The sequence below is a fragment of the Lithobates pipiens genome, unplaced genomic scaffold (genome assembly GCF_037356315.1).
Source record: "Lithobates pipiens isolate NorthernLeopardFrog02 unplaced genomic scaffold, aLitPip1_a1.2 Scaffold_25, whole genome shotgun sequence".
Classification (NCBI taxonomy): domain Eukaryota; kingdom Metazoa; phylum Chordata; class Amphibia; order Anura; family Ranidae; genus Lithobates; species Lithobates pipiens.
Window position 1 is genome coordinate 189,455,096 of NW_027507787.1, and position 21,159 is coordinate 189,476,254.

General features: G+C 46.2%; 1 protein-coding gene across 1 annotated transcript in view; it reads right to left on the minus strand.

Moving 5' to 3' along the window:
- PDZD7 (PDZ domain containing 7) overlaps window positions 1–19,081 on the minus strand; it is a 108,890-nt gene extending 89,809 nt beyond the window's left edge. Inside the window, exon 1 of the mRNA XM_077455326.1 lies at window positions 18,670–19,081. Within this exon, the coding sequence (XP_077311452.1) occupies window positions 18,670–18,862 (193 nt within the window). The 5' untranslated portion in view covers window positions 18,863–19,081. The remainder of the gene's footprint in view (window positions 1–18,669) is intronic.
- Window positions 19,082–21,159: the final 2,078 nt, after the last annotated feature.

A 21,159-nucleotide genomic window follows, 5' to 3' on the forward strand; every position in this document is an offset into this window, starting at 1 on the left:
GCTAGAGGCAAATCAGAGATATCAGTTTGCATCCAATGATTTGCCAAATCTTTGAATTTCCAGTGGTCACCAGAAGAGCTTTATTGTAGTGTATGTACACATAATTATAAAATTCCAGGAACAAAATGCCCAGCTAAAAAAGGTGATCTTAACACAGGGTGATACAAAGGGTCCAAAAAAATGTGTGGCTACAGGTTCCAGTGATGAAAATCCTGCTCTAAGAAGAGATCAAAACCGCTCAAATAAATTTTTAGCTGTTAATGTTTCCACCACATTAACAAACAAGTGGGGTGATTCCGGATGTGGGGCTAGGAGGGGAGAAAGCAGCGAGAGGGGCTCGGCCTTGACAAAAAAAAATCATGAATTTACCTTAAATATCAGCAAGCTGTAGTGGAATTCTGCACATATAGGACACTTTTATTCTCTTTAAGGACTTTAAATTTGTAAGTGGGTTGAAATAGATAGGTGCTGTCCCGGTCGAGAGGGTAGGAGTTAATGCCTTTCCCATTTCTCTGCTCTCTCTGAGTTCTTCTCTGGGTCCAACCCACTCTCCCTGGATGTACCCAGTGGTCTCTTACGAAAGTCCCAGAGAGAGAAGGGGTACCCTTGCAGAAGAGAGACATTGAGAACCCATAAGGGAGGGAGACAGAGAATAATAACCGCAAGGAGCAGAAGGAGGCCATCTAACATCATCGGGATGTAAAGTTATCTGAACCTGGGGTACGCTCCGAAGACACTAGGACTGGAGCATGCCCCCTGAAGGACTTGCATCTACATAAGAGTGCATCTGAGGGACTGTAATTGCTTGGACTTCACCTTTGCAGGTATGCTGGGGCAGCACACAGCCTGTACTTAGGAGTAGGGACATAGAAAAGGTAAAATAAATTAACATTCCAACATACAAGTACAAGGTATTTCCTAAGTAAAAGTATTGAAATGTTGTCCTTGCCTGGTCTGAAGTTACTTAAAGAGGTGTATTGCAAGTAAACAGCACACACAAAGTTCACAGAGTGGGTCTTAACACATTGGGGTATGAAGACGCAAGATGTTACCGGGGTAATGGAAGTATAACAAGCAGCTTTTCGGTAGTGTGTACCTGTTATAGGTGAAACGGCCTCTAGCAGCAAAGGAGATGTTGTTGGCACTCCTTCTGCCAGTGGTCTGTCTCCCAGAGCAATGGGAGTGGTCAAAATTTAGGGCCCCTCAGACCTATAGTTCCGGAGATACGGGGCTCCTTGCGCAGCCTGTCAGAAGCTACATACAGCGCATTTAAATATAAGCTGGCACACTCTGTTTGCAGCAGACTGAGGATGAGCTCACAGTGCTCGTGGTGGTCGTTGCAACTTTTTATTTCACAAGGTATTTGCGCAGCAATTTTTCAAATGCGTTTTTTTTTTGAGGAAACGCAAACATGGCAGCATACTAATGACAGAGCTCCGCCTCTTGACCCCTCCCCCAGGACCAGTGAATAGCATAAATTAAGGAATGGTTAGCCACTACCCTATTCTTCTTTTTTTCCTCATACCTCCACGCCAGTGATGAAGAAAGGAATTTTATGTCCCCCACCCTGCCGTTGAGAAGTAGCTGTCTGGGTTCGAGCCTCTCCCAGTGCGAATGTCTCAGTGCTCGGGCTGCTAAGATTGCGCTGAAAAGCCTGAGAAACCATTTTCTGCGTAGTCTTGAGGGGTCCCTGCAGTGTTTCCTCTTTAGGAACGAAATCTGCCATTAAGCATTACTTGGTTATGGAGCTTTGGGGGGGGGGGGCAGCCTGTCTTTTCCTTTTCTATGGTTTTCTTTAACCGTCAGACTGTATCTTTACCTGTTTTTTTCTCAATCATTCCTTTTTCTGGAGGAGCGGGTCGCATCGCGCAATGGGTATTCGGGTCTCCCTATAGGCGTGGGGCGGCCCAGCCCTGCATGTCATAGGTCTGCACCCGGTTTGTACATGCTCAGGACGCCATTTTGGTTCTGGGCAAAATGATTTGTTTTGCCCACAACACTAGGAGGAGCCTGGGGGCGGATTCTTTCAGTCCTGTGATCATTTAAAATTGTCAGTAGACTGTTGTAGAGCAGCCAATATACAGTCTCCTGACTGTGGCTCCTGTCTCTAAAATACTTTCTGGATTCAGACTCAGCAACCTTCTGCAACGTCATCTGCTGGTAGGAAAGTTTTCTGTTTAAAAAAAAAGAATTGGGAGTATATTTTTCCCTTTTGGTTTGTTTTGGCAGTTTGCCTTATTATAGTTAGATCTTTTTTTTTTTTTTAGACTGTTTTCTTTTTTGAGACTGTTAGAAAATTTTGGTGATCTCCATCCTTTTGTCTCTCTTTCAGCTGTCTCTCTTTCAGCTATCTCTCTTTTACGCTGGCCGTCCCTTATTCTCTACTGCCATGAGTCAGTCACCACTTATGCAAGACCCTCAATACTTAAGGTAGGGGGACCACCAGTTGGTAAGTTTTCAGGTGACCTTAAAAGAGTACCCTCTAATGCGGTTTGCGTTGATTTATTTCAGCCCTGCACGCTCACGCTCACTCTCAAGAGGACAAGAGAGGATAGGCATTCTTCAAAGGAGCATAGCTTCAGAGGTCGCTCCCGGTCAAGGAAAAAATCCAAGAGAGTGTGTCACGCCTCCTCTTCTCCAGGGCAATACAGGCGTCCCAACAAGAAATAATGCTATACCTGTGGCGCAGTCCCCCTATCCAACAAACTGGTGTGCAAAGACTGTCTTGAAGAATTTGCAGTGGACAGGGAACAGGACACTGTGCAAGTCTCGGCATTACTAAAAAAGGTAGTATGAGATTCCTTGTCTGAGTTTACATCAGCCCAGCCGCCCACTCAAGGAGTCCCATTGGAAGATCAGCTGGGGACTTCAGCAAGCAGCATGACTTTGCAGTGGGGTGTCCTTACAGTCTACCCTGCGGAGAAGGATAATTCCTCCTCATCAGAGGAAGACCCAGAGCAACTTGGGTTCAGTTTTTCTCTTGTAGAACCCTTCATTTTGGCAATAAAGCAAGTGATCGCATGGGAAGAGGAGGAGGTGCCAAAGAAGGCAAAATCCTATTACCCTTTTCTACAGAAATGACAAACCTATTTTCCATTCATGGACGAGATCAAGGATGTCCTAAAGCAGAAGTGGCAAAAAAACGAAAAGAGGTTTTCACTCAACTGTATGCAAAAATTATATCCTCTACAGGAGATAGAGGGAATATCACTTGACTCACCACCTATGGTCGATGCAGCAGTCATCCGCTTGACAAAAAACGTGACTCTACCTATGCAGGATTCGTCGTCTTTCAAAGATTTGATAGACAGGAAAATAGACTTAGATCTTAAAAAAGCCTATCAGGCAGGCTGCCGTCCAACTGTAACCCTCACTTCAGTGGCTAGCACCATGAATGTTTGGACTCAGAACATTGAGTCGGCAGTGAAGGAGGGAGCGCCAAGGGCAGATATCGTTCGAGTCCTGGATGAGCTGAAGGTGTCAGCTGATTTTATAGGGGAAGCAGCAATAGACACGGTCAAGTGCTCTGCCAGGGCTATGTTGCACACAGTAACAGCAAAGAGGGCCCTATGGCTAAAACCATGGTCAGCTGATCATTCTTCAAAAGTCGTAGTGTAAGATACCTTACGATGGCAAGTGCCTCTTTGGTTCCAAGATGGAGTCGGCCATCTCAAGAATGTCAGGGGGCAAGTCTGGTCTACTCCCACAAGACAAAAGACAGTGAAGGTCAAAGTATTTTTCCAGTAAGTTCCATTCCTACAGATCCAGAGACTCTAGATTCTCTTGGCAGTCCAGGGCCCCAGCTGGCGGCTGGAGGGGGGCACAGTCATCTTTCCCTAGAGCCCACAAGCAAAAGACGCCCAGTCCCCCGCAGGAGCCTAGTAAATCTTTTTGATGGTGTGCAGTCCCAGATGCTTCCAGTAGGGGCCAGACTGGCGCACTTTGAAAACATCTGCAAACAGACGCTTGGGTAAGATCCACGGCCTCACAGGGCCACTGCTGGAGGTTTCTCAGCACACCCCCTCCAGATTTTACCCACCAAGATTCCAGACAAGCAGCAGAAAGCAGCTGTCCTTCTGCAATACGATCATTCCCTCAAAAAGCAGAAAGCAGCAATTCCGGTTCCCTCCTCAGAACAGTACTCAGATTTTACTCTACCCTATTCAGGGTACGCAAGAAGGATGGAGGGTGGCGGTCAGTCATCGACCTGAAGGGTCTAAATCGTTTTATTCTGTTGGAAAAATTCAAAATGGAGTCCATTCACACCATCATCCAAACCATGCAGCCGGGTGACTGGATGCTCTCTGTGGATCTGCAAGACGCATACCTCCATATTCCAATCTTGCCAGCCTTCCAAAGGTACCTAAGGTTTGCAGTTGGCAAGACATATTTAAAGTTTACAAGCCTTCGCTTTGGTCTGTGCATATCCCCGAGAACCTTCACGAAGGTCCTCATTGCCATGCTAGCCCCGCTTCAGGGTGCAGGGGCTTTGAGTCCACCACTACTTGGACGATGTCCTACTGCTGGCAAGGGATCAAGAAGAATTATTAAAGCGGGAGTCCGCCGGGACTCCGCGTTTTTTTTTTTTTTAAAAGCCAGCAGCTACAAATACTGCAGCTGCTGACTTTTAAAATAGTGACACTTACCTGTCCAGCGTGCCCGCGATGTCGGCACCTGAAGCCGATCTCTAGATCGTCTCTCGGGTGCTGCCGCCGCCATCTTGGGTATGGCAATCAGGAAATGGAGCCTTTCGGCTTCATTTCCCGGTTCCCTACTGCGCATGCGTGAGTCGCGCTGCGCAATAAGGACGGTCCCCGCTGTCTCTGGGATCTGTGTGTTTCCCAGCAGGCAGCGGGGCACTTGCAGAAAGGGGCGGGCACTTGCGGAAAGGGTTCGTAATCTACGCCCCTTTCCGTAGAGAGCTATCCCGGAAGTGGGTGCAGATACCTGTACTGTACAGGTATCTGCACCCCCCTCCCCCCTGAAAGGTGCCAATTGTGGCGCCGGAGGGGGGGAGGGTTCCGATTAGCGGAAGGTCCACTTTAGGGTGGACCTCCGCTTTAACACACAGAGAGATCCTCGTCCACACTCTGCAGAAGTTTGGATGGATCATCAACTTTAAAAAGAGACATCTCATCCCAACTCAACAGTTGGTGTACCTGGGAGCACTGTTTGACACGAAGAAGGCATCTGTGTCTATTCCATCAGAGTAGGTGAAGGTGATCAGGAAGAGAATTTTAGCAGCAGCAACTTCCAATCACCTTTCAGCCTCTCGGTGCCTCAGTCTTCTAGGCACCATGGGCCCACTGGCATCTTCGTCAGTTTCAGCTAGGCTTCGCATCACAGTGGTGGAAGCAGAGCTTAACACAACTGATAATGATATCCGTCGTTATGAGGAAGAGCCTGCAGTGGTGGTTGAGTGTGGAATCCCTGAAGAAGTCAGGTCCCTTGGGTCCTTTAAGTTGGACCATTGTTACGACCGATGCCAGGGAGGCAGGCTGGGGGGCACACTGCGAAGGTCAGTCAGTCCACTGCAGGCGGAACACCAGGTCAACCCATATTGACCTGGGTGGAAATACACCTACAGTCTTTAAGAGCATTCTACCTTCCTGGGAGGTTGAATGCGCAGGCTGATCATCTTTCACAGAGATTCCCGGATCAGACGGAATGGGCCTTTCATCACAAAGTATTCTCCCAATTGGTTCACAAGTGGGGTCTACCGCAAATCGACCTCTTTGCTTCTCACAGCTTCAGAGATTCTTGTCCAGATTTCCGCATCCCCAGGCGGAAGAAACAGATGCACTGGTCACACCCTGAAATTGCAGCTTTGCTTACGCCTTTCCTCCAACAGCTCTAATCATGAGGTTCCTCCTGAGGCTATTGAGAGAGCAGGTGACAGTCATAGCCATCCTCCCATACTGGTCGTGGAGGCCTTGGTTTTTCCCTTAAGCGATGCACCTCAGCAAAAAACATCCAATCCCCCTGCCAGTATTTTCACACCTACTTATACAAGGCAAGTTCCTGCATCTGAACATACGCAGGCTGGATCTTTGGGCTTGGCTATTGAGTGGGGGAGGCTGGAGAACTTAGGATGCTCCTCTGGAGTTATTGCAACATTACTTAGGGCCATAAAACCCACTACAAATAGGGTCTACAACAAAATCTAGGACAGATTCACACTCTTACTAACTGAGAGAGGTCTCAATCCTGCAGCCCCACCTCTATCGGCAGTGTTGGTTTTCCTTCAGTCAGGCCTAGACATGGGCCTTAGCCTCAGTTCGTTAAAGGTGCAAATATCTGCAATCCCGGCAATAACAAAGCTAAAATGGGCTTAATTGTTAATCAAACAATTCTTTAAGCAGTTGTCAAAATTTTCCCTCGGAATAAAAGAATGTTTCCTCAATGGGATCTGTCAGTTCTACTGGACTTTCTATCAGCCCATCCCTTTGCTCCAACTGATGATTGTTCACTTTGGGACGTAACATACAAGGCAGTTTTCTTAACAGCAATTACCTCTGGTAGGAGAGCGTCGGAGCTCCAGGCCCTGGGAGCCTCAGAGCAGCATATAAAATTCTTTCCAGATCGGATCGAACTAAGACCGGTCCACCATTTTGTTCCAAAGGTTGCGACGCCCTTCCACCAGACTAGTATTGGGGCCTTACCCAACTTTCCAGAAGAACGTTCAGGAATTCTGCATGAATTAGGTCTCCAGAACGACCTTTCTGTTACCATTTAGGACTTCGGAGAAGCTCTTTATAATCCCAACAGGAAGGTTCCAGGGGAAGGAGGCCACTGCAAGAACCTTGGCAGGATGGATTGTCAAACTCATACACAGCGTACAGTGGTGACTGCACACTCCACTAGGGCGGTGGCAGCATCCTGGGCAGCTCATTTGAATGTATCTATGGAAACCATCTGTAGTGCAGCATCTTGGTCTTCGCGCAATACGTTCTTAAGACATTATAGAAACGACCCAGGCGATTTGTCATCTGTAGATTTCAGAAGGAGGACTATCCAGTCTTCTGTTATGATTTAAAGTACCATTAGCTACCCTGTTAGCTAATTATTTATCACTAGTATGCTGCAATGTTGGCATCAGGAAAGGAAAATTACGGTAATTATTTGATACAATTTTCATGAATAAAAAATTCAAATTTTTTTTTTTACAGGTTACATGTTTAGAGTTACAGAGGAGGTCTAGTTCTAAAATTATTGCTCTTGCTCTAACATTTGTGGCAATACCTCACGTGTATGGTTTGAATGCTGTTTACATATGCTAAAACAAGTCCTTATGTGCTAGTTAAATTAGTAAACTAGGAGAACTATAGCGAATGGTTCAGGTTCTATTCTTTTATTATATAGATTATATATGGCATTTTCATTAGTTCTCATAGCTTACTAATTTAACCAACATAGACTTGTTAGTTAACCGGTTCCCGACCAGCGCACGACGATGTACGTCGATAGAATGGCACGGGCAGGCATATTGGCGTACAGGTACGTCCAATCTTCAATGCCGCCCTGCCATCGAGAGCGCGCCGGCGGTGGTCGGGACCCCCGTGAGTCCGGACCCCTCGATCGCCACGGGCATCCCCGCGATCGTCTCACGGGACGGCTGAATGGAGGAAATGCCGTGTAAACAGCATTTCTCCATTCTGCCTAGCAACTAGTGATGCTGATCTCTGCTCCATGTGATTGGAGCAGAGATCAGTGTTCACTAAATGAAAGCCCAAACCCCCCCACAGTTAGTAACACACCCCTAGGAACACTTAACCCCTACACTGCCACCCACTGGTTAACCCCTTCACTGCCAGTGTCATTTACACAGGAATCACTGCATTTATATAGCAGTGATTACTGTATAAATGACAATGGTCCCAAAAATGTGTCAAAAATGTCTGATGGGTCCCCCACAATGTCGCAGTCACAATAAAAATCGCTGATCGCAGCCATTACTAGTAAAAAAAAAAAAAATAATAAAAAATTATTAATAAAAATGCTATAAAACTATCCCTATTTTGTAAACGCTATAACTTTTGCGCAAACCAATCAATAATCGCTTATGCCGGATTGCAAAAAGTGGTCTGGTCTTTGACCAGCAAAATGGTCCGGTCTGTAAGTGGTTAAATTAGCACAGTGTCATACTGGGACAGTATGTAAAAATCATTTTTTTTTAAATCCCAAGATTACATCTCCCCCGTCTCTCCAGTACCTTTTCAGTGTGTGTATGTGTATTCTGTGTGTGTATACTGTATGTGTGTGTATACTGTGTGGCCCCATAATCTATTGCCTGGGGTCCCATAATCTCCTATTGCCCGGGGGCCCCATGAGTTGTCAATCTGCCCCTGCTAAGTGGTCATATGGGGTTTATTCACTAAATAGTGTTGTGGGTTTATTCGCTAAATGGTTATCAGAGTGTGCACTAAGGACCCTCAGAAAGTTTCCCTTATCTGGCTCTGATACTAGCCAGTGTCTCACCAGCCCCTGACCTCACCGCACGTCCCTGATGTAGAGTATGAAGCTTGGTCTCTACAACAAGTCTACTTGGCAAGTCAAGCAGAGAAGCAGTGTAGTTGTGGATCTACATGGATCACGGATCTACAGAGAAGTTGAACTGTATCCATCACACTACAGGCCTACTCATAGTTCATGTAGGATGTTGTAGTGAACTGGTGGATGGCGCCTGTGATGCTTGTAGCTTTATGTGAATAAAGGACAAGATAATCACTATGCCAAGGTGTGCCAATGAAGATATTCCTATAGGTGCATGAATCTGTGGGCTGCATCGACATCTGTTCTGAGAAGGCTGTCAACAAGGTTTAGGAGTGTGTCTATAGGAAAGTTTGACCATTCTTCCAGAGGTGCATTTGTGAGGTCAGGCACTGATGTTGGATGAGAAGGCCTGGCCTGCAGTCTCCGCAATCTCTCTAATTCATCCCAAAGGTGTTCCATCAGGTTGAGGTCGGGACAAGTGCAAGCAAGTCAAAATTCTCCACCCCAAACTCGCTCATCCATGTCCTTATGGGCCTTGGTTTGTGTACTGGTTCAAATCATTCTATCTATATTCATTCAATCAATCAAATCATTTAGTGGATTATGGTGTGGGGTTGTTTTTCAGGGGTTGGGCTTGACCCCTTAGTTCCAGCAAAGGGATTTCTTAAGGTGCCAGAATACCAAGACATTTTTGGACCATTTCATGCTCCATACTTTGTGGGAACAGTTTGGGGATGACCCCTTCCTGTTCCAACATGACTGACCACCAGTGCACAAAGCAAGGTCCATAAAGACAAGGATGAGTGAGTTTGGGGTGGAGGAACTTGACTGGCCTTCACAGAGTCCTGATCTCAACCTGATAGAACACCTTTGGGATGAATTAGAGAGGAGACTGTGAGCCAGACCTTCTCATCCAACATCAGTGCCTGACCTCACAAATGTGCTTCTGGAAGAATGGTTAAACATTCCCCTAGACACACTCCTAAACCTTGTGGGCAGCCTTACCAGAAGAGTTGAAGCTGTTACAGCTGCAAAGATTGGGTCAATTCAATATTGAACCCTACAGACTAAGACTGGGATGCCATTAAAGTTCATGTGTGTTTAAAGGCAATACTTTTGACAATATAATGTATATGGAGGTGGAAGGGCGATACTACTACTGGGACATGTTTTACGTTAAAGCAGGGAACATTTTCACTTTATAACTACAAAAAAAAAAGAAAACACCTTTGCTCTGGTCTCCCAGGACATTTTTTGTGCTTCAAACATATGGTAAACGTTTATTGAAAGTTCTTCTTTCCCTGCACATGACCGGGTGCTTGAAGTGAAAAATCACTGGGCCCCACATTGTGTATTTTACAAATATTTGTCATCTGAAAAAAAATCTCATCCTGGCCCCCCATCACAGCACCTATCAGAGTCCCCCTTACATCAGGGCACCCAACAGAGCCCCCTCTTACATCAGGGTCCCAGTCAGAGTCCTCCTGTACATCAGGGTCCCCATCAGAGCTAAACCCTTACATCAGAAGCAGAGATCATAGGCAGCCTTTGAAGACCTTAATACTCAATCAGTGCACACAATGAGGATTTACCACTGAGCCTAGCTGCAAGTTGGATAAAACCTTGCAGCGGGCCAGATGTGGCCTGTGGGTGGTAATTTGCTGGCCCCTGTTCAGTCAAGATCAAGTGTAGATTTAGGCCCCATTCACGCATGCTGTCCGATCAGGTCTGCCTGTCTTTTTTTCAGGTGGACGTGATCGGACGCTCCATTAACCTCTATGGAGCGACGGATGTCAGCGGTGACATGTCCGCTGACATCTGCCGATATCCGATTCGATCCAGTCCACCAAATCCAGACAGACAGAGACCCTATTTTCCATCCATCTGGCAGATCGGATGATATCAGATGAAAACGGACAGGCGTATCAGTTTTTATCCAATCTCCAATAGAGGAGAGTGGGGCTCTGACGGGTCTGTCTCAGCCCAGTCAATGGACCGGCCATCCGCCTGCTCAGCGGAGATCAACGGATCAGCGGAGTCTGTCAAAACGAACAGCCCCATGTGAAAAGGGGCCTTAGGGCTATGAGAATGAAATCAATGAGTTCAGGAGCAGGCTTCCCAACACAGCTAGTTTTACAATTTGTATAACATGTGAGTGTGACCGGCTTTCAATGGAGCCGGTTCACACATGTCCGGGGTGGCTGTGGTACAAAAAAGGGTCCTGTGCGTTTTTGGGTCTGTTTCAGGTGCAAATTCAGGGAAAAATGTGCACCTGAATCACACACCGGACTGCAAACCACAGCCAGACCTGTGTGAAGCCAGCCTCAAGAGAGACGTTCAAAGAATCACATACACCGATGTCTACATTGTGCCACTAATTACAAAACCCAACAGAAATGTTAAAGGCTCAATTTAAGAAGGCATCTTGAAAACTAGAAGTGGGATCCATGGATGAGCAAGAATGGGATGGAACTCTGACAGATTATAAACACACCACCTGAAAATGATCAGACAAATTTACACACCTTTACATCCTCAACCTTACATACTTGACCCCTATTTATTCATCTAAGATGAGCCTTTCTTATGCCGTGTACACACGGCCGGACTTTTCGACAGCAAAGGTCCCACGGAACCAATCGGCTGGACAATTCGATCGTGTGGGGGCTTCATCGGACCTGTGCTTCGAAAAATCAGACGGACTTTAGATTTAGAACATGTTTAAAATCTTTCCGGTGGAAAAATCTGTTTGTCTGTAAGCTAGTCCGACAGACGAAAACCAACGCTAGGGCAGCTATTGGCTACTGGCTATGAACGTCCTTATTCTAGTGTGGTTGTACGTCATCACGTTCAAATCCGTCAGACTTTGGTATGATTGTGTGTGGCCAAGTCATTTAGTTCGGAAAGTCCGTCAGAACTCCGCTGAAAAGTCAGTCGGGAAGACTGTGGGACCTAGTCTGCCGGAAAGTCCGGTCGTGTGTACACGGCATTACAGCCACTTGTGTACTAAATTCCACAGTCCTTTAGGAACTTTCTATCACTTATTTTGTCTTGCTTGGCAATACAAAACTATTGATATGACGTTATTACATACAGTGCTTTGAAAATGTATTCATACCCCTTGAAATTTTCCACATTTTGTCATGTTACAGCCAAAAACGTAAATATATTTTATTGAGATTTTATGTGATAGACCAACACAAAGTGGCACATAGAAGGAAAATGATAAATGGTCTTCAAGATTTTTTACAAATAAATATCTGAAAAGTATGGCGTGCAATTGTATTCAGCCCCCTTTACTCTGCTACCCCTAACTAAAAGCTTTGAACATCTCACAGAGCACTATTCAATCCATCATCCGAAAATGGAAAGCGTATGGCACAACTACAAACCTACCAAGACAAGGCCATCCACCTAAACTGACCGGCCAGGCAAGGAGAGCGTTAATCAGAGAAGCAGCCAACCGCCCCAGGGTGACTCTGGAGGAGCTGCAGAGATCCACAGCTCAGGTGGGAGAATCTGTCCATAGGACAATTAGTCGTGCACTCCACAAATCTGACCTTTATGGAAGAGTGGCAAGAAGAAAGCCACTGTAAGAGAGCCTTAAGAAGTCCAGTTTGCAGTTTGCCAGAAGCCACATGGCAGACACAGCAAACATGTGGAAGAAGGTGCTCTGGTCAGATGAGACCAAAATTGAACTTTTTGGCCTAAAAGCAAAATGCTATGTGTGGAGGAAAACTAATGCCGCGTACACACGAGCGGACTGTATGGCGTACTTAGTCCGTTGAAACACATTTCAGCGGACAATCCGCTCGTGTGTGGGCTTCAGCGGACTTTTTCAGTGTGCAGTCCGGCGTACTAAGAATTTCGTTTTTTTCGAAATTCTGTCCGTCGTACTCGCATTTCGGCGGACAATCCGGCCGTGTGTATGCCAGTCCGCTGTACTTTTGAAATGAGCGGACTTTTCCCGCTCAGGGAAAAGTCTGCTTATTTCGAGCGGGTCTCCAGGTAGGCGGGCCCGCGAAGGAGACGTCACTGGCCCTGCCGCCTGGTATGGACTTAAAGGGGAACCCCAACGCCGAAAAAATCGGCGTGGGGGTTACCCCCAAGTCCACAACAGACCCTTGTCCGAGCACGCTACCCGGCCGGCCAGGAAAGGGGGGTGAGCGAGCGTCCCCCCCTCCTGAGCCGTACCAGGCCGCGTGCCCTCAACATGGGGGGGTGCCTTGGGGAAGGGGGGGGCCGCGCGGCCCCCCCACCCCAAAGCACCTTGTTCCCATGTTGATGAGGACAAGGGCCTCTTCCCGACAACCCTGGCCGTTGGTTGTCGGGGTCTGCGGGCGGGGGGCTTATCGGAATCCGGGAGCCCCCTTTAATAAGGGGGCCCCCGGATACCCGCCCCCCACCCTATGTGAATGAGTATGGGGTACAATCTACCCCTGCCCATTCACCTGTAAAAAAAAAGTACAAAAAAAAACACAACACACGAGATAAAATACTTTATTGCACAGCTCCGGGGCTCTTCCGTCTTCGGGGGTCTTCTCGCCGGACTCCTCCGCTATCTTCTTGTAGCTCTTTTGCTAGCGGAGGAGTCCGGCTTCGGGGGTCTTCTCGCCGGACTCCTCCTCTATCTTCTTGTAGCTCTTTTGCTAGCGGAGGAGTCCGGCTTTCTTCCTCGCTGCCGGCCTCTTCTCCCGACTTCGGGGGTCTTCTCGCTGGACTCCTCCGCTATCTTCTTGTAGCTCTTTTGCTAGCGGAGGAGTCCGGCTTTCTTCCTCGCCGTCGGCCTCTTCTCCCGACTTCGGGGGTCTTCTCGCCGGACTCCTCCGCTATCTTCTTGTAGCTCTTTTGCTAGCGGAGGAGTCCGGCTTTCTTCCTCGCCGCAGGCCTCTTCTCCCGACTTCGGGGGTCTTGTCCCCCTCTTTCCGGTCTTCTGTCGCCGCCTTCCGTTCTTCTTCTTCTTCTTCTCCTTCTTCTCCAGGAGATGTTGACTCGACGTTCTCACCGGCCACAATGCCAGTGACGTGCTGCGCGGCCACTTATATAGGGACAAGGGGCGGTGTCACATGGCTTTATGTCACATGGGTTGGTCACATGGGTTGATGTCACATGGGGACTGTGACATCGTAAGGGGGCGGGGTCACCATGTGACACCAACCCATGTGACATAAAGCCATGTGACACCGCCCCTTGTCCCTATATAAGTGGCCGCGCAGTGCGTCCCTGGCATTGTGGCTGGAGAGAGCGTCGAGTCAACATCTCCTGGAGAAGAAGAAGAAGAAGAAGAAGAAGAAGAAGAACGGAAGGCGGCGGCGGCGGCGACAGAAGACCGGGCCACCGCCTGTAAAAGAGCTATAAGAAGGCGCGGTGGCCCGGCAGAAGAACCGAAGAGGGGGACAAGACCCCCGAAGTCGGGAGAAGAGGCCGGCGGCGAGGAAGAAAGCCGGACTCCTCCGCTAGCAAAAGAGCTACAAGAAGATAGCGGAGGAGTCCGGCGAGAAGACCCCCGAAGTCGGGAGAAGAGGCCGGCGGCGAGGAAGAAAGCCGGACTCCTGCGCTAGCAAAAGAGCTACAAGAAGATAGCGGAGGAGTCCGGCAAGAAGACCCCCGAAGACGGAAGACCCCCGGAGCTGTGCAATAAAGTATTTTATCTCGTGTGTTGTGTTTTTTTTTGTACTTTTTTTTTTACAGGTGAATGGGTAGGGGTACATTGTACCCCATACTCATTCACATAGGGTGGGGGGCGGGTATCCAGGGGCCCCCTTATTAAAGGGGGCTCCCGGATTCCGATAAGCCCCCCGCCCGCAGACCCCGACAACCAACGGCCAGGGTTGTCGGGAAGAGGCCCTTGTCCTCATCAACATGGGGACAAGGTGCTTTGGGGTGGGGGGCCGCGCCCCCCCCTTCCCCAAGGCACCCCCCCATGTTGAGGGCACGCGGCCTGGTACGGCTCAGGAGGGGGGGCGCTCGCTCGCCCCCCTTTCCTGGCCGGCCGGGTAGCGTGCTCGGACAAGGGTCTGTTGTGGACTTGGGGGGGACCCCCACGCCGATTTTTTTCGGCGTTGGGGTTCCCCTTTAAGTCCATACCAGGCGACGGGGCCAGCGACGTCTCCTTCGCGGGCCCCGCCTACCTGGAGACGCGCTCGAAATGAGCGGACTTTCCTCCGCGTGTGTGGGCGAGTCCGTTCATTTCAAAAGTAGGGCGGATAGTACGGCGGACTTAGTACGCCGTATTAGTCCGCTCAAAAAGTGCCGTGTGTGGACAAGTAGCCCGTTTGGAAAGTCCGACGGACAGTCTGGCGGAAAGTACGCCAGACTAAGTACGCCATACAGTCCGCTCGTGTGTACGCGGCATAACACTGCACATCACCCTGAACATACCATCCCCACCATTAAACATGGTGGTGGCAGTATCATGTTATGGAGATGCTTTTCTTCAGCAGGGACAGGGAAGCTGGTCAGAGTTGATGGGAAGATGGATGAAGCCAAATACAGGGCAATGTTAGAAAAAAAAACGTTACGGTCTGCAAAAGACTTCAGATTGGGGCGGAGGTTCACCTTCCAGCAGGACAACGGCCCAAAACATACAGCCAGAGCTACAATGGAATGGCTTAGATCAAAGCTTATTCATGTGTTAGAATGGCCTTATCAAAGTCCAGACCTAAATCCAATTATGAATCTGTGGCAAGACTTGACAATTGCTGTTCACAGACGCTCTCCATCCAATCTGACAAAGCGCAAGCTATTTTGCAAAGAAGAATGGGCAAACATTTCACTCTAGATATACAAAGCTGGTAGAGACATCCCCAAAAAGACTTGCAGCTGTAATTGCAGCAAAAGGTGGTTCTACAAAGTATTGACTCAGGGGGGCTTAATACAAATGCACGCCACACTTTTAAGTGATTTACTTGTAAAAAATGTTGGAAACCATTTAACATTTTCCTTCCACTTCACAATTATGTGCCACTTTGTGTTGGTCTATCACATAAAATCACAATAAAATACATTTAAGTTTTCGCTTGGAATATGACAAAATTTGGAAAATTTCAAGGGGTATGAATACTTTTCTAAGGCACTGAATTTACATGACAATATGGGCTCCACAATAACTCTAGACCCCAAGGCCTGCTTACTAGGCATACACAGCATTTCACCTACAGATTTATCCTTTTACAGGAATCCTTATTAATGGTTAGGAAACTAATTGTAAAACTTCAAGCTTTGACACCAACCTTTCTGCAATCCTGCCATACAAACAACCTCTCTATAAACAGAGGGGATGCCCCTCCGAATATAACAAAACAGGGCATAGATCTTAACCTTACAGCCCAAAACAAGCCTTGCAGACCATCCCTGTACTGCACCATCTCTCTAGAAGGAGAAAAGTGACGCACAAACACACTTAAGCGCTTTTCATTGAACAAGTCCTTATGGCCCATTGACGTGTCCACAAAAAGCATACTCTGGTTCATTTTTTTGCTCGTTATCGTTCTTATTGACATCACCTTTACATACGTTGCTCAAAATATAAAAGATATGCACTGTCTCATGTGAATTAATAAAGTGAAGTATTGTGAACAAACACAAAAATTACCACTATGTGTTTAAACAAACATAATACTATAATATGAAAGCTCCATTCCCAGAAGTAGCCTAGTAAGGGGAAGATGTTGGAAGAAGATGGGAGCTGTGATGTGATGATCTCTTGGTTGGATTACCCTCTCTATTGCCTAAATTTATCCTAGTTGCTGTGAGTGCATTATATTTAGCTTTAATAAGCCTTTTTGTAAACGTATTATGTGATGAGTCTTCCCTATGTTTAAACCCCACACATCGAGTGGAGAGCATTAACCACTTCAATACTGGGCACTTTCACCTCCCTTCCTTCCCAAGCCAATTTTCAGCTTTCAGCGCTCTCGCACTTTCAACAAGAATTGCGCGGTCATGCTATACTGTACCCAAATGGAATTTTTATCATTTTGTTCACACAAATAGAGCTTTATTTTGGTGGTATTTATTCACAAATCAGTTTTTTTTTTTTTTTTTTGCGATATAAGCGAACAAATTGAGGAAATTAAAACAAAAAAACAATATTTTCTACTTTCTGTTTTTAAAGTGATTGTTTGTACCATTATGTGTTTAATAAACTATTCAATTTTTATAATTGGTGCCTACAAAGTCAATTTTTCCTGCACTTTATCTTGATTTAACAATGCACCTATGTTTATACCACTTACTTACATTATTACATTCGTATCCTGTCAACCTTTACTGTGTATGTTGCACCTTTAAAGAGGAAGTAAACCCTGATGGGTTTACTTCCTCTTTGTCTCCCTGCAAAGGTAAAGCATAATGGGCTACTATGCATCGCATAGTAGTCCATTATGTGCCACTTACCTGACACAGGAGCCAGTGCTGTCACCGCTGTCCCCTGTAGTCCTCAGTGTCCATCTTCTTCCTGCTCCAGCCACTCACAGCGCCGGAGCAGCGATGACGTCACTCCCGCGCATGCCGCACGGGAGCCGCCACTAACGGCATTTCGCGGCATGCTGCTAACGGCGATAGTGTGCCTGCGCGCCGCTGTCTACGGCGCATGCGCCGGAGACAGCTGTGACGGTCTTTTAGGAAATATCTCCTAAACCGTGTAGGTTTAGGAGATATTTCTTGGACCTACAGGTAAGCCTTAATCTAGGCTTACCTGTAGGTCAAAGTGGTTTGTAAGGGTTTACAACCACTTTAATAAAGCACAGTTTGGAATGAAATCAAAAAAAGAAGAAAGCTCATTTTGGCTTTAACAAAGGTGATGTCAAGAGTATATGAAAGAAACATACCGCAAGGTTTGTTAACTGACAGATTTACCTACTTTAATAGCCTAGACTAGAGTGATGTTTTACCTTGACATACCGAGAGAGAGAACCGCCTCTGTTGGGCAACACTGAGAATACACTACATTGAGAAGGAAAGAATGCATCTTATAAAGATTGCACAAAGGTATCTTTGGGAGGTTAAGCTGTTGTAATAATGTAAAAATGTTAAATCATTACAAATACCCATTCCTGGGTGTTTCCCTTTATGTGACTTAACCACTTGCCGACCGCCCCACGCCGGTATATATACGTCGGCAGAAGGGCTCGTACAAGCAGAATCATGTACCTGTATGTTGCCCTTTAAGAGGCAACCAGCGGTCGTGTGTCCGCGGTAAGCTCCGTGAGTCGGCTCGCGGGTCCCACGGACTCGATCGCCACGGGGATACCCGCAATCACCTCATGGGGAGGAAAAATACTAATGTAAACAAGCATCTCCCTGTTCTGCCTAGTGACAGTGTCACTGATCTCTGCTCCCTGTGATCGGAGCAGAGATCAGTGACATGTCACACACAGCCACGCCCCTCCCACAGTTAGAAAAACACCCCAGGACACACTTAACTCCTACACTGCTACCTAGTGATTAACCCCTTCACTTCCAGTGTCATTTACACAGGAATCAGTGCATTTGTATAGCACTGATTGCTGTATAAATGACAATGGTCCCAAAAATTTGTCAAAAATGTCCAAAGTGTCCACCATAATGTCGCAGTCACAATAAAAATCGCTGATCCTCGCCATTTAAAAAAAAATTAATTAATAAAAATGCCATAAAACTATCCCCTATTTTGTAAACGCTATAACTTTTGCGAAAACCAATCAATAATCGCTTATTGCGATTTTTTTTTACCAAAGTATGTAGAAGAATACGTATCGGCCTAAACTGAGGAAAAAAATGTTTTTTTTATATATTTTTGGGGGATATTTATTATAGCAAAATGTAAAAAATAATGCGTTTTTTTCAAAATTGTCGCTCTTTTTTTGTTTATAGCGCAAAAAAATAAAAACTGCAGGGGTGATCAAATACCACCAAAAGAAAACTCTATTTGTGGGAAAAAAAGGACGTCAATTTTGTTTGGGAGCCACGTCGCACGACTGCGCAATTGTCAGTTAAAGCGACGCAGTGCCGAATATCAAAAGTGCTCTGGTCAGGAAAGGAGTAAATTATTCCGGGCTGAAGTGGTTAAATGTCTAGGGATTTTATGCAGTAGTCAAATATACAGAGGTTATTTGAAACAGTAGTCAAGTATACAGAGGTTATTCTGGAAAAATTATCCTACAATAGCTCAATACAAATAAAAGGGGAGCTTACCTTCTAATGATGAATTTATCAAGATGACCCTTCCCATTGGAGAAGTAGCTCTCAGCCCTTTGGGGTGTCCATTACCGGGTCTGTTCAGCCTACGGAATAGATGTCGGGCCCTAAGTGAAGAGTCTCTCCTGGAGCTCCCAGGATAATCACCTTGGGTCATCTCATTGTCATCCACTTCAATAGCATGAGCCATGACGGCGGTATGTGGCAGCAAGTCATAGGGATCCTAGAGCCTGATAAGTGATCTTGATGGAGAAATGAACATCAGCGCTGTTAAATGTGCAACTTCTTCATGTCATCTCCCACCAAAAGAGGTATATAAAGAGCATACTGAAGGAAAGCATGTCTTCAAAACATTTCCAGAAATTCAGGGGATTCCATTTTGCTTGATAGAACTCAAAAGTCAACTCTTCATAAACTACAAAAAAAGGCAATATAACATTTTAGAATTTCAACACTCATGTATTCTTTTTCATTTTTTTTTTTTTAACCACTTGCCACCCCCACAATATTATATATATATATATATATATATATATATATATATATATATATATATATATATATATATATTAGCAAAGACCCTAGAGAACACAATGGTGGTTGTTGCAACTTTTTATCTCGTACGGTATTTGCGCAGCCATTTTTCGAATGCATTTTTTTGGGGAAAGAAATAGTTTTGTGCTTTAAAAAAAAACATAAAACAGTAAATGAAGTTACACCGAATAAATAGATACCTAACATGTCATGCTTCAAAATTGCACACATTTGTGGAATGGCGCCAAAGTTCAGTACTTAAAAATCCCCATACAGAGGAGGTCTAGGGACAAAATTATTGCTCTAGCTCCAACGTTCACGTCGATACCTCACATGTATGGTTTGAACACTGGGCGGGACTTACATATGCGTTTTGAGCAAACGGGGACAGGGGTGCTTTAAACATTTTTTAATTTATGTTTTTATTGTTAATTATACTTTCTTTTTTTATTTTGATAACTTTTATTCCTATTACAAGTAATGTAAACATCCATTACGATAGGAATATGACAGGACATCTCCTCTTTATAGTGAGATATGGGGTCCTATTTCTGATCTGAATCTGAATTTCTGATCGTGTGTATGGGGCATTAGTGGACTCTTCACATGCACGTTTACAAGATATCAATATTAAAGCGGTGTTGTATTCACATTTTCAACAACATCCTAAGCCAATCTCTTTCTGCCATAGATGTGGAATTGACCCTTAAAAAAAATCAGATCGCCGTAATTACCTTTTAATTGCGATTCTAAAAGTAACTTCCGGGCTCTCCTCCCGTGGGAGTAGGCGTGGTTATCGCCTTTCCCCGGCTCCGCAAAGCCCCCTGGGAGTTTTCGCACATTCTTCCCATGAATCAGTGGGGAACGCAGTCCTGCCGAAATCTCGTGAGATTTCAGGACTGAATGACGCCGCTGATATCACTGAGCATGCGTGGGATCGAGCAGTGAATGCTGGGAACACAGCATTCACCGCATCCCGGAACTAAGTGCTTGTGGGCTTCAAATGCCCACAAGAAAAATGGAAACGGCCAGGAGGAATTTTTAAAAGTTAAACTCACGAACGAAATCGGCAAGCCAGGGAAAAAAAAACAGCAACAAGTGAGTGCTAGACTAATAGTATAATCAGATATCAATGACACCAAAAAAAAAAAAAAAGATAGGTCAGCGGAATCCCGCTTTAGGCTAGATTCACATTGCTGCGATGCGGGAACGCCGCGAATCCGCGGCGTTTTCCCGCATCGCATACCTCCCGCCGGCAGTTCACACTGCCCTATGCGGACGGCTGGGGGTGTCAATGTTATGTTAATGACACCCCCAGATCCGTCGGCATATCGCAGTGCGATCTGCCGACTCGCACAGGAATCGGATCGCATGGTGTGAACCCCCATGCGATCCGATTCCGTTGCGGACCCAAAAAAGGGTCCCGTGCGAGTTTGCTGCGGGACCGCTGCGAGTTCAGCCATACTATCTGTATGGCTGAACTCGCAGCGCTACGGAGATCGGATGTGATTTGCTGTGCGAATCACATCCGGTTCTCCCCCCGCAGCGGTGTGAACCCAGCCCTAATGAAGAACAGACATCAAAAGGAATCCTCTCCACCCAGCATTCAACAAACTACTGGTTCCAGCTATGGATTTGTGAATGTTAGAATATGATATATATTATTAACATTCACTAAGAAACATAAGTCCGTTTATTAATGTCTGTATACCCATTGGGGAGATTCCCCTTATAACCTGTTCTGTTGACCACCCATAGCATCGCAGGCAGCAGTAAAAGCTGGCTAACATTTCCACCACTCTATTTAAAGCAAAAATGTTCTTAAAGCGGTTGTATAGTCTTTTATATAAGTTTAACCTACAGGTAAGCCTATAATAAGATCAACCTAGGGGGTTGCACTGGGGGGCAGACTAATGGGGGTGGTGGAATTTTACTGGTCAACAGACTTATCCC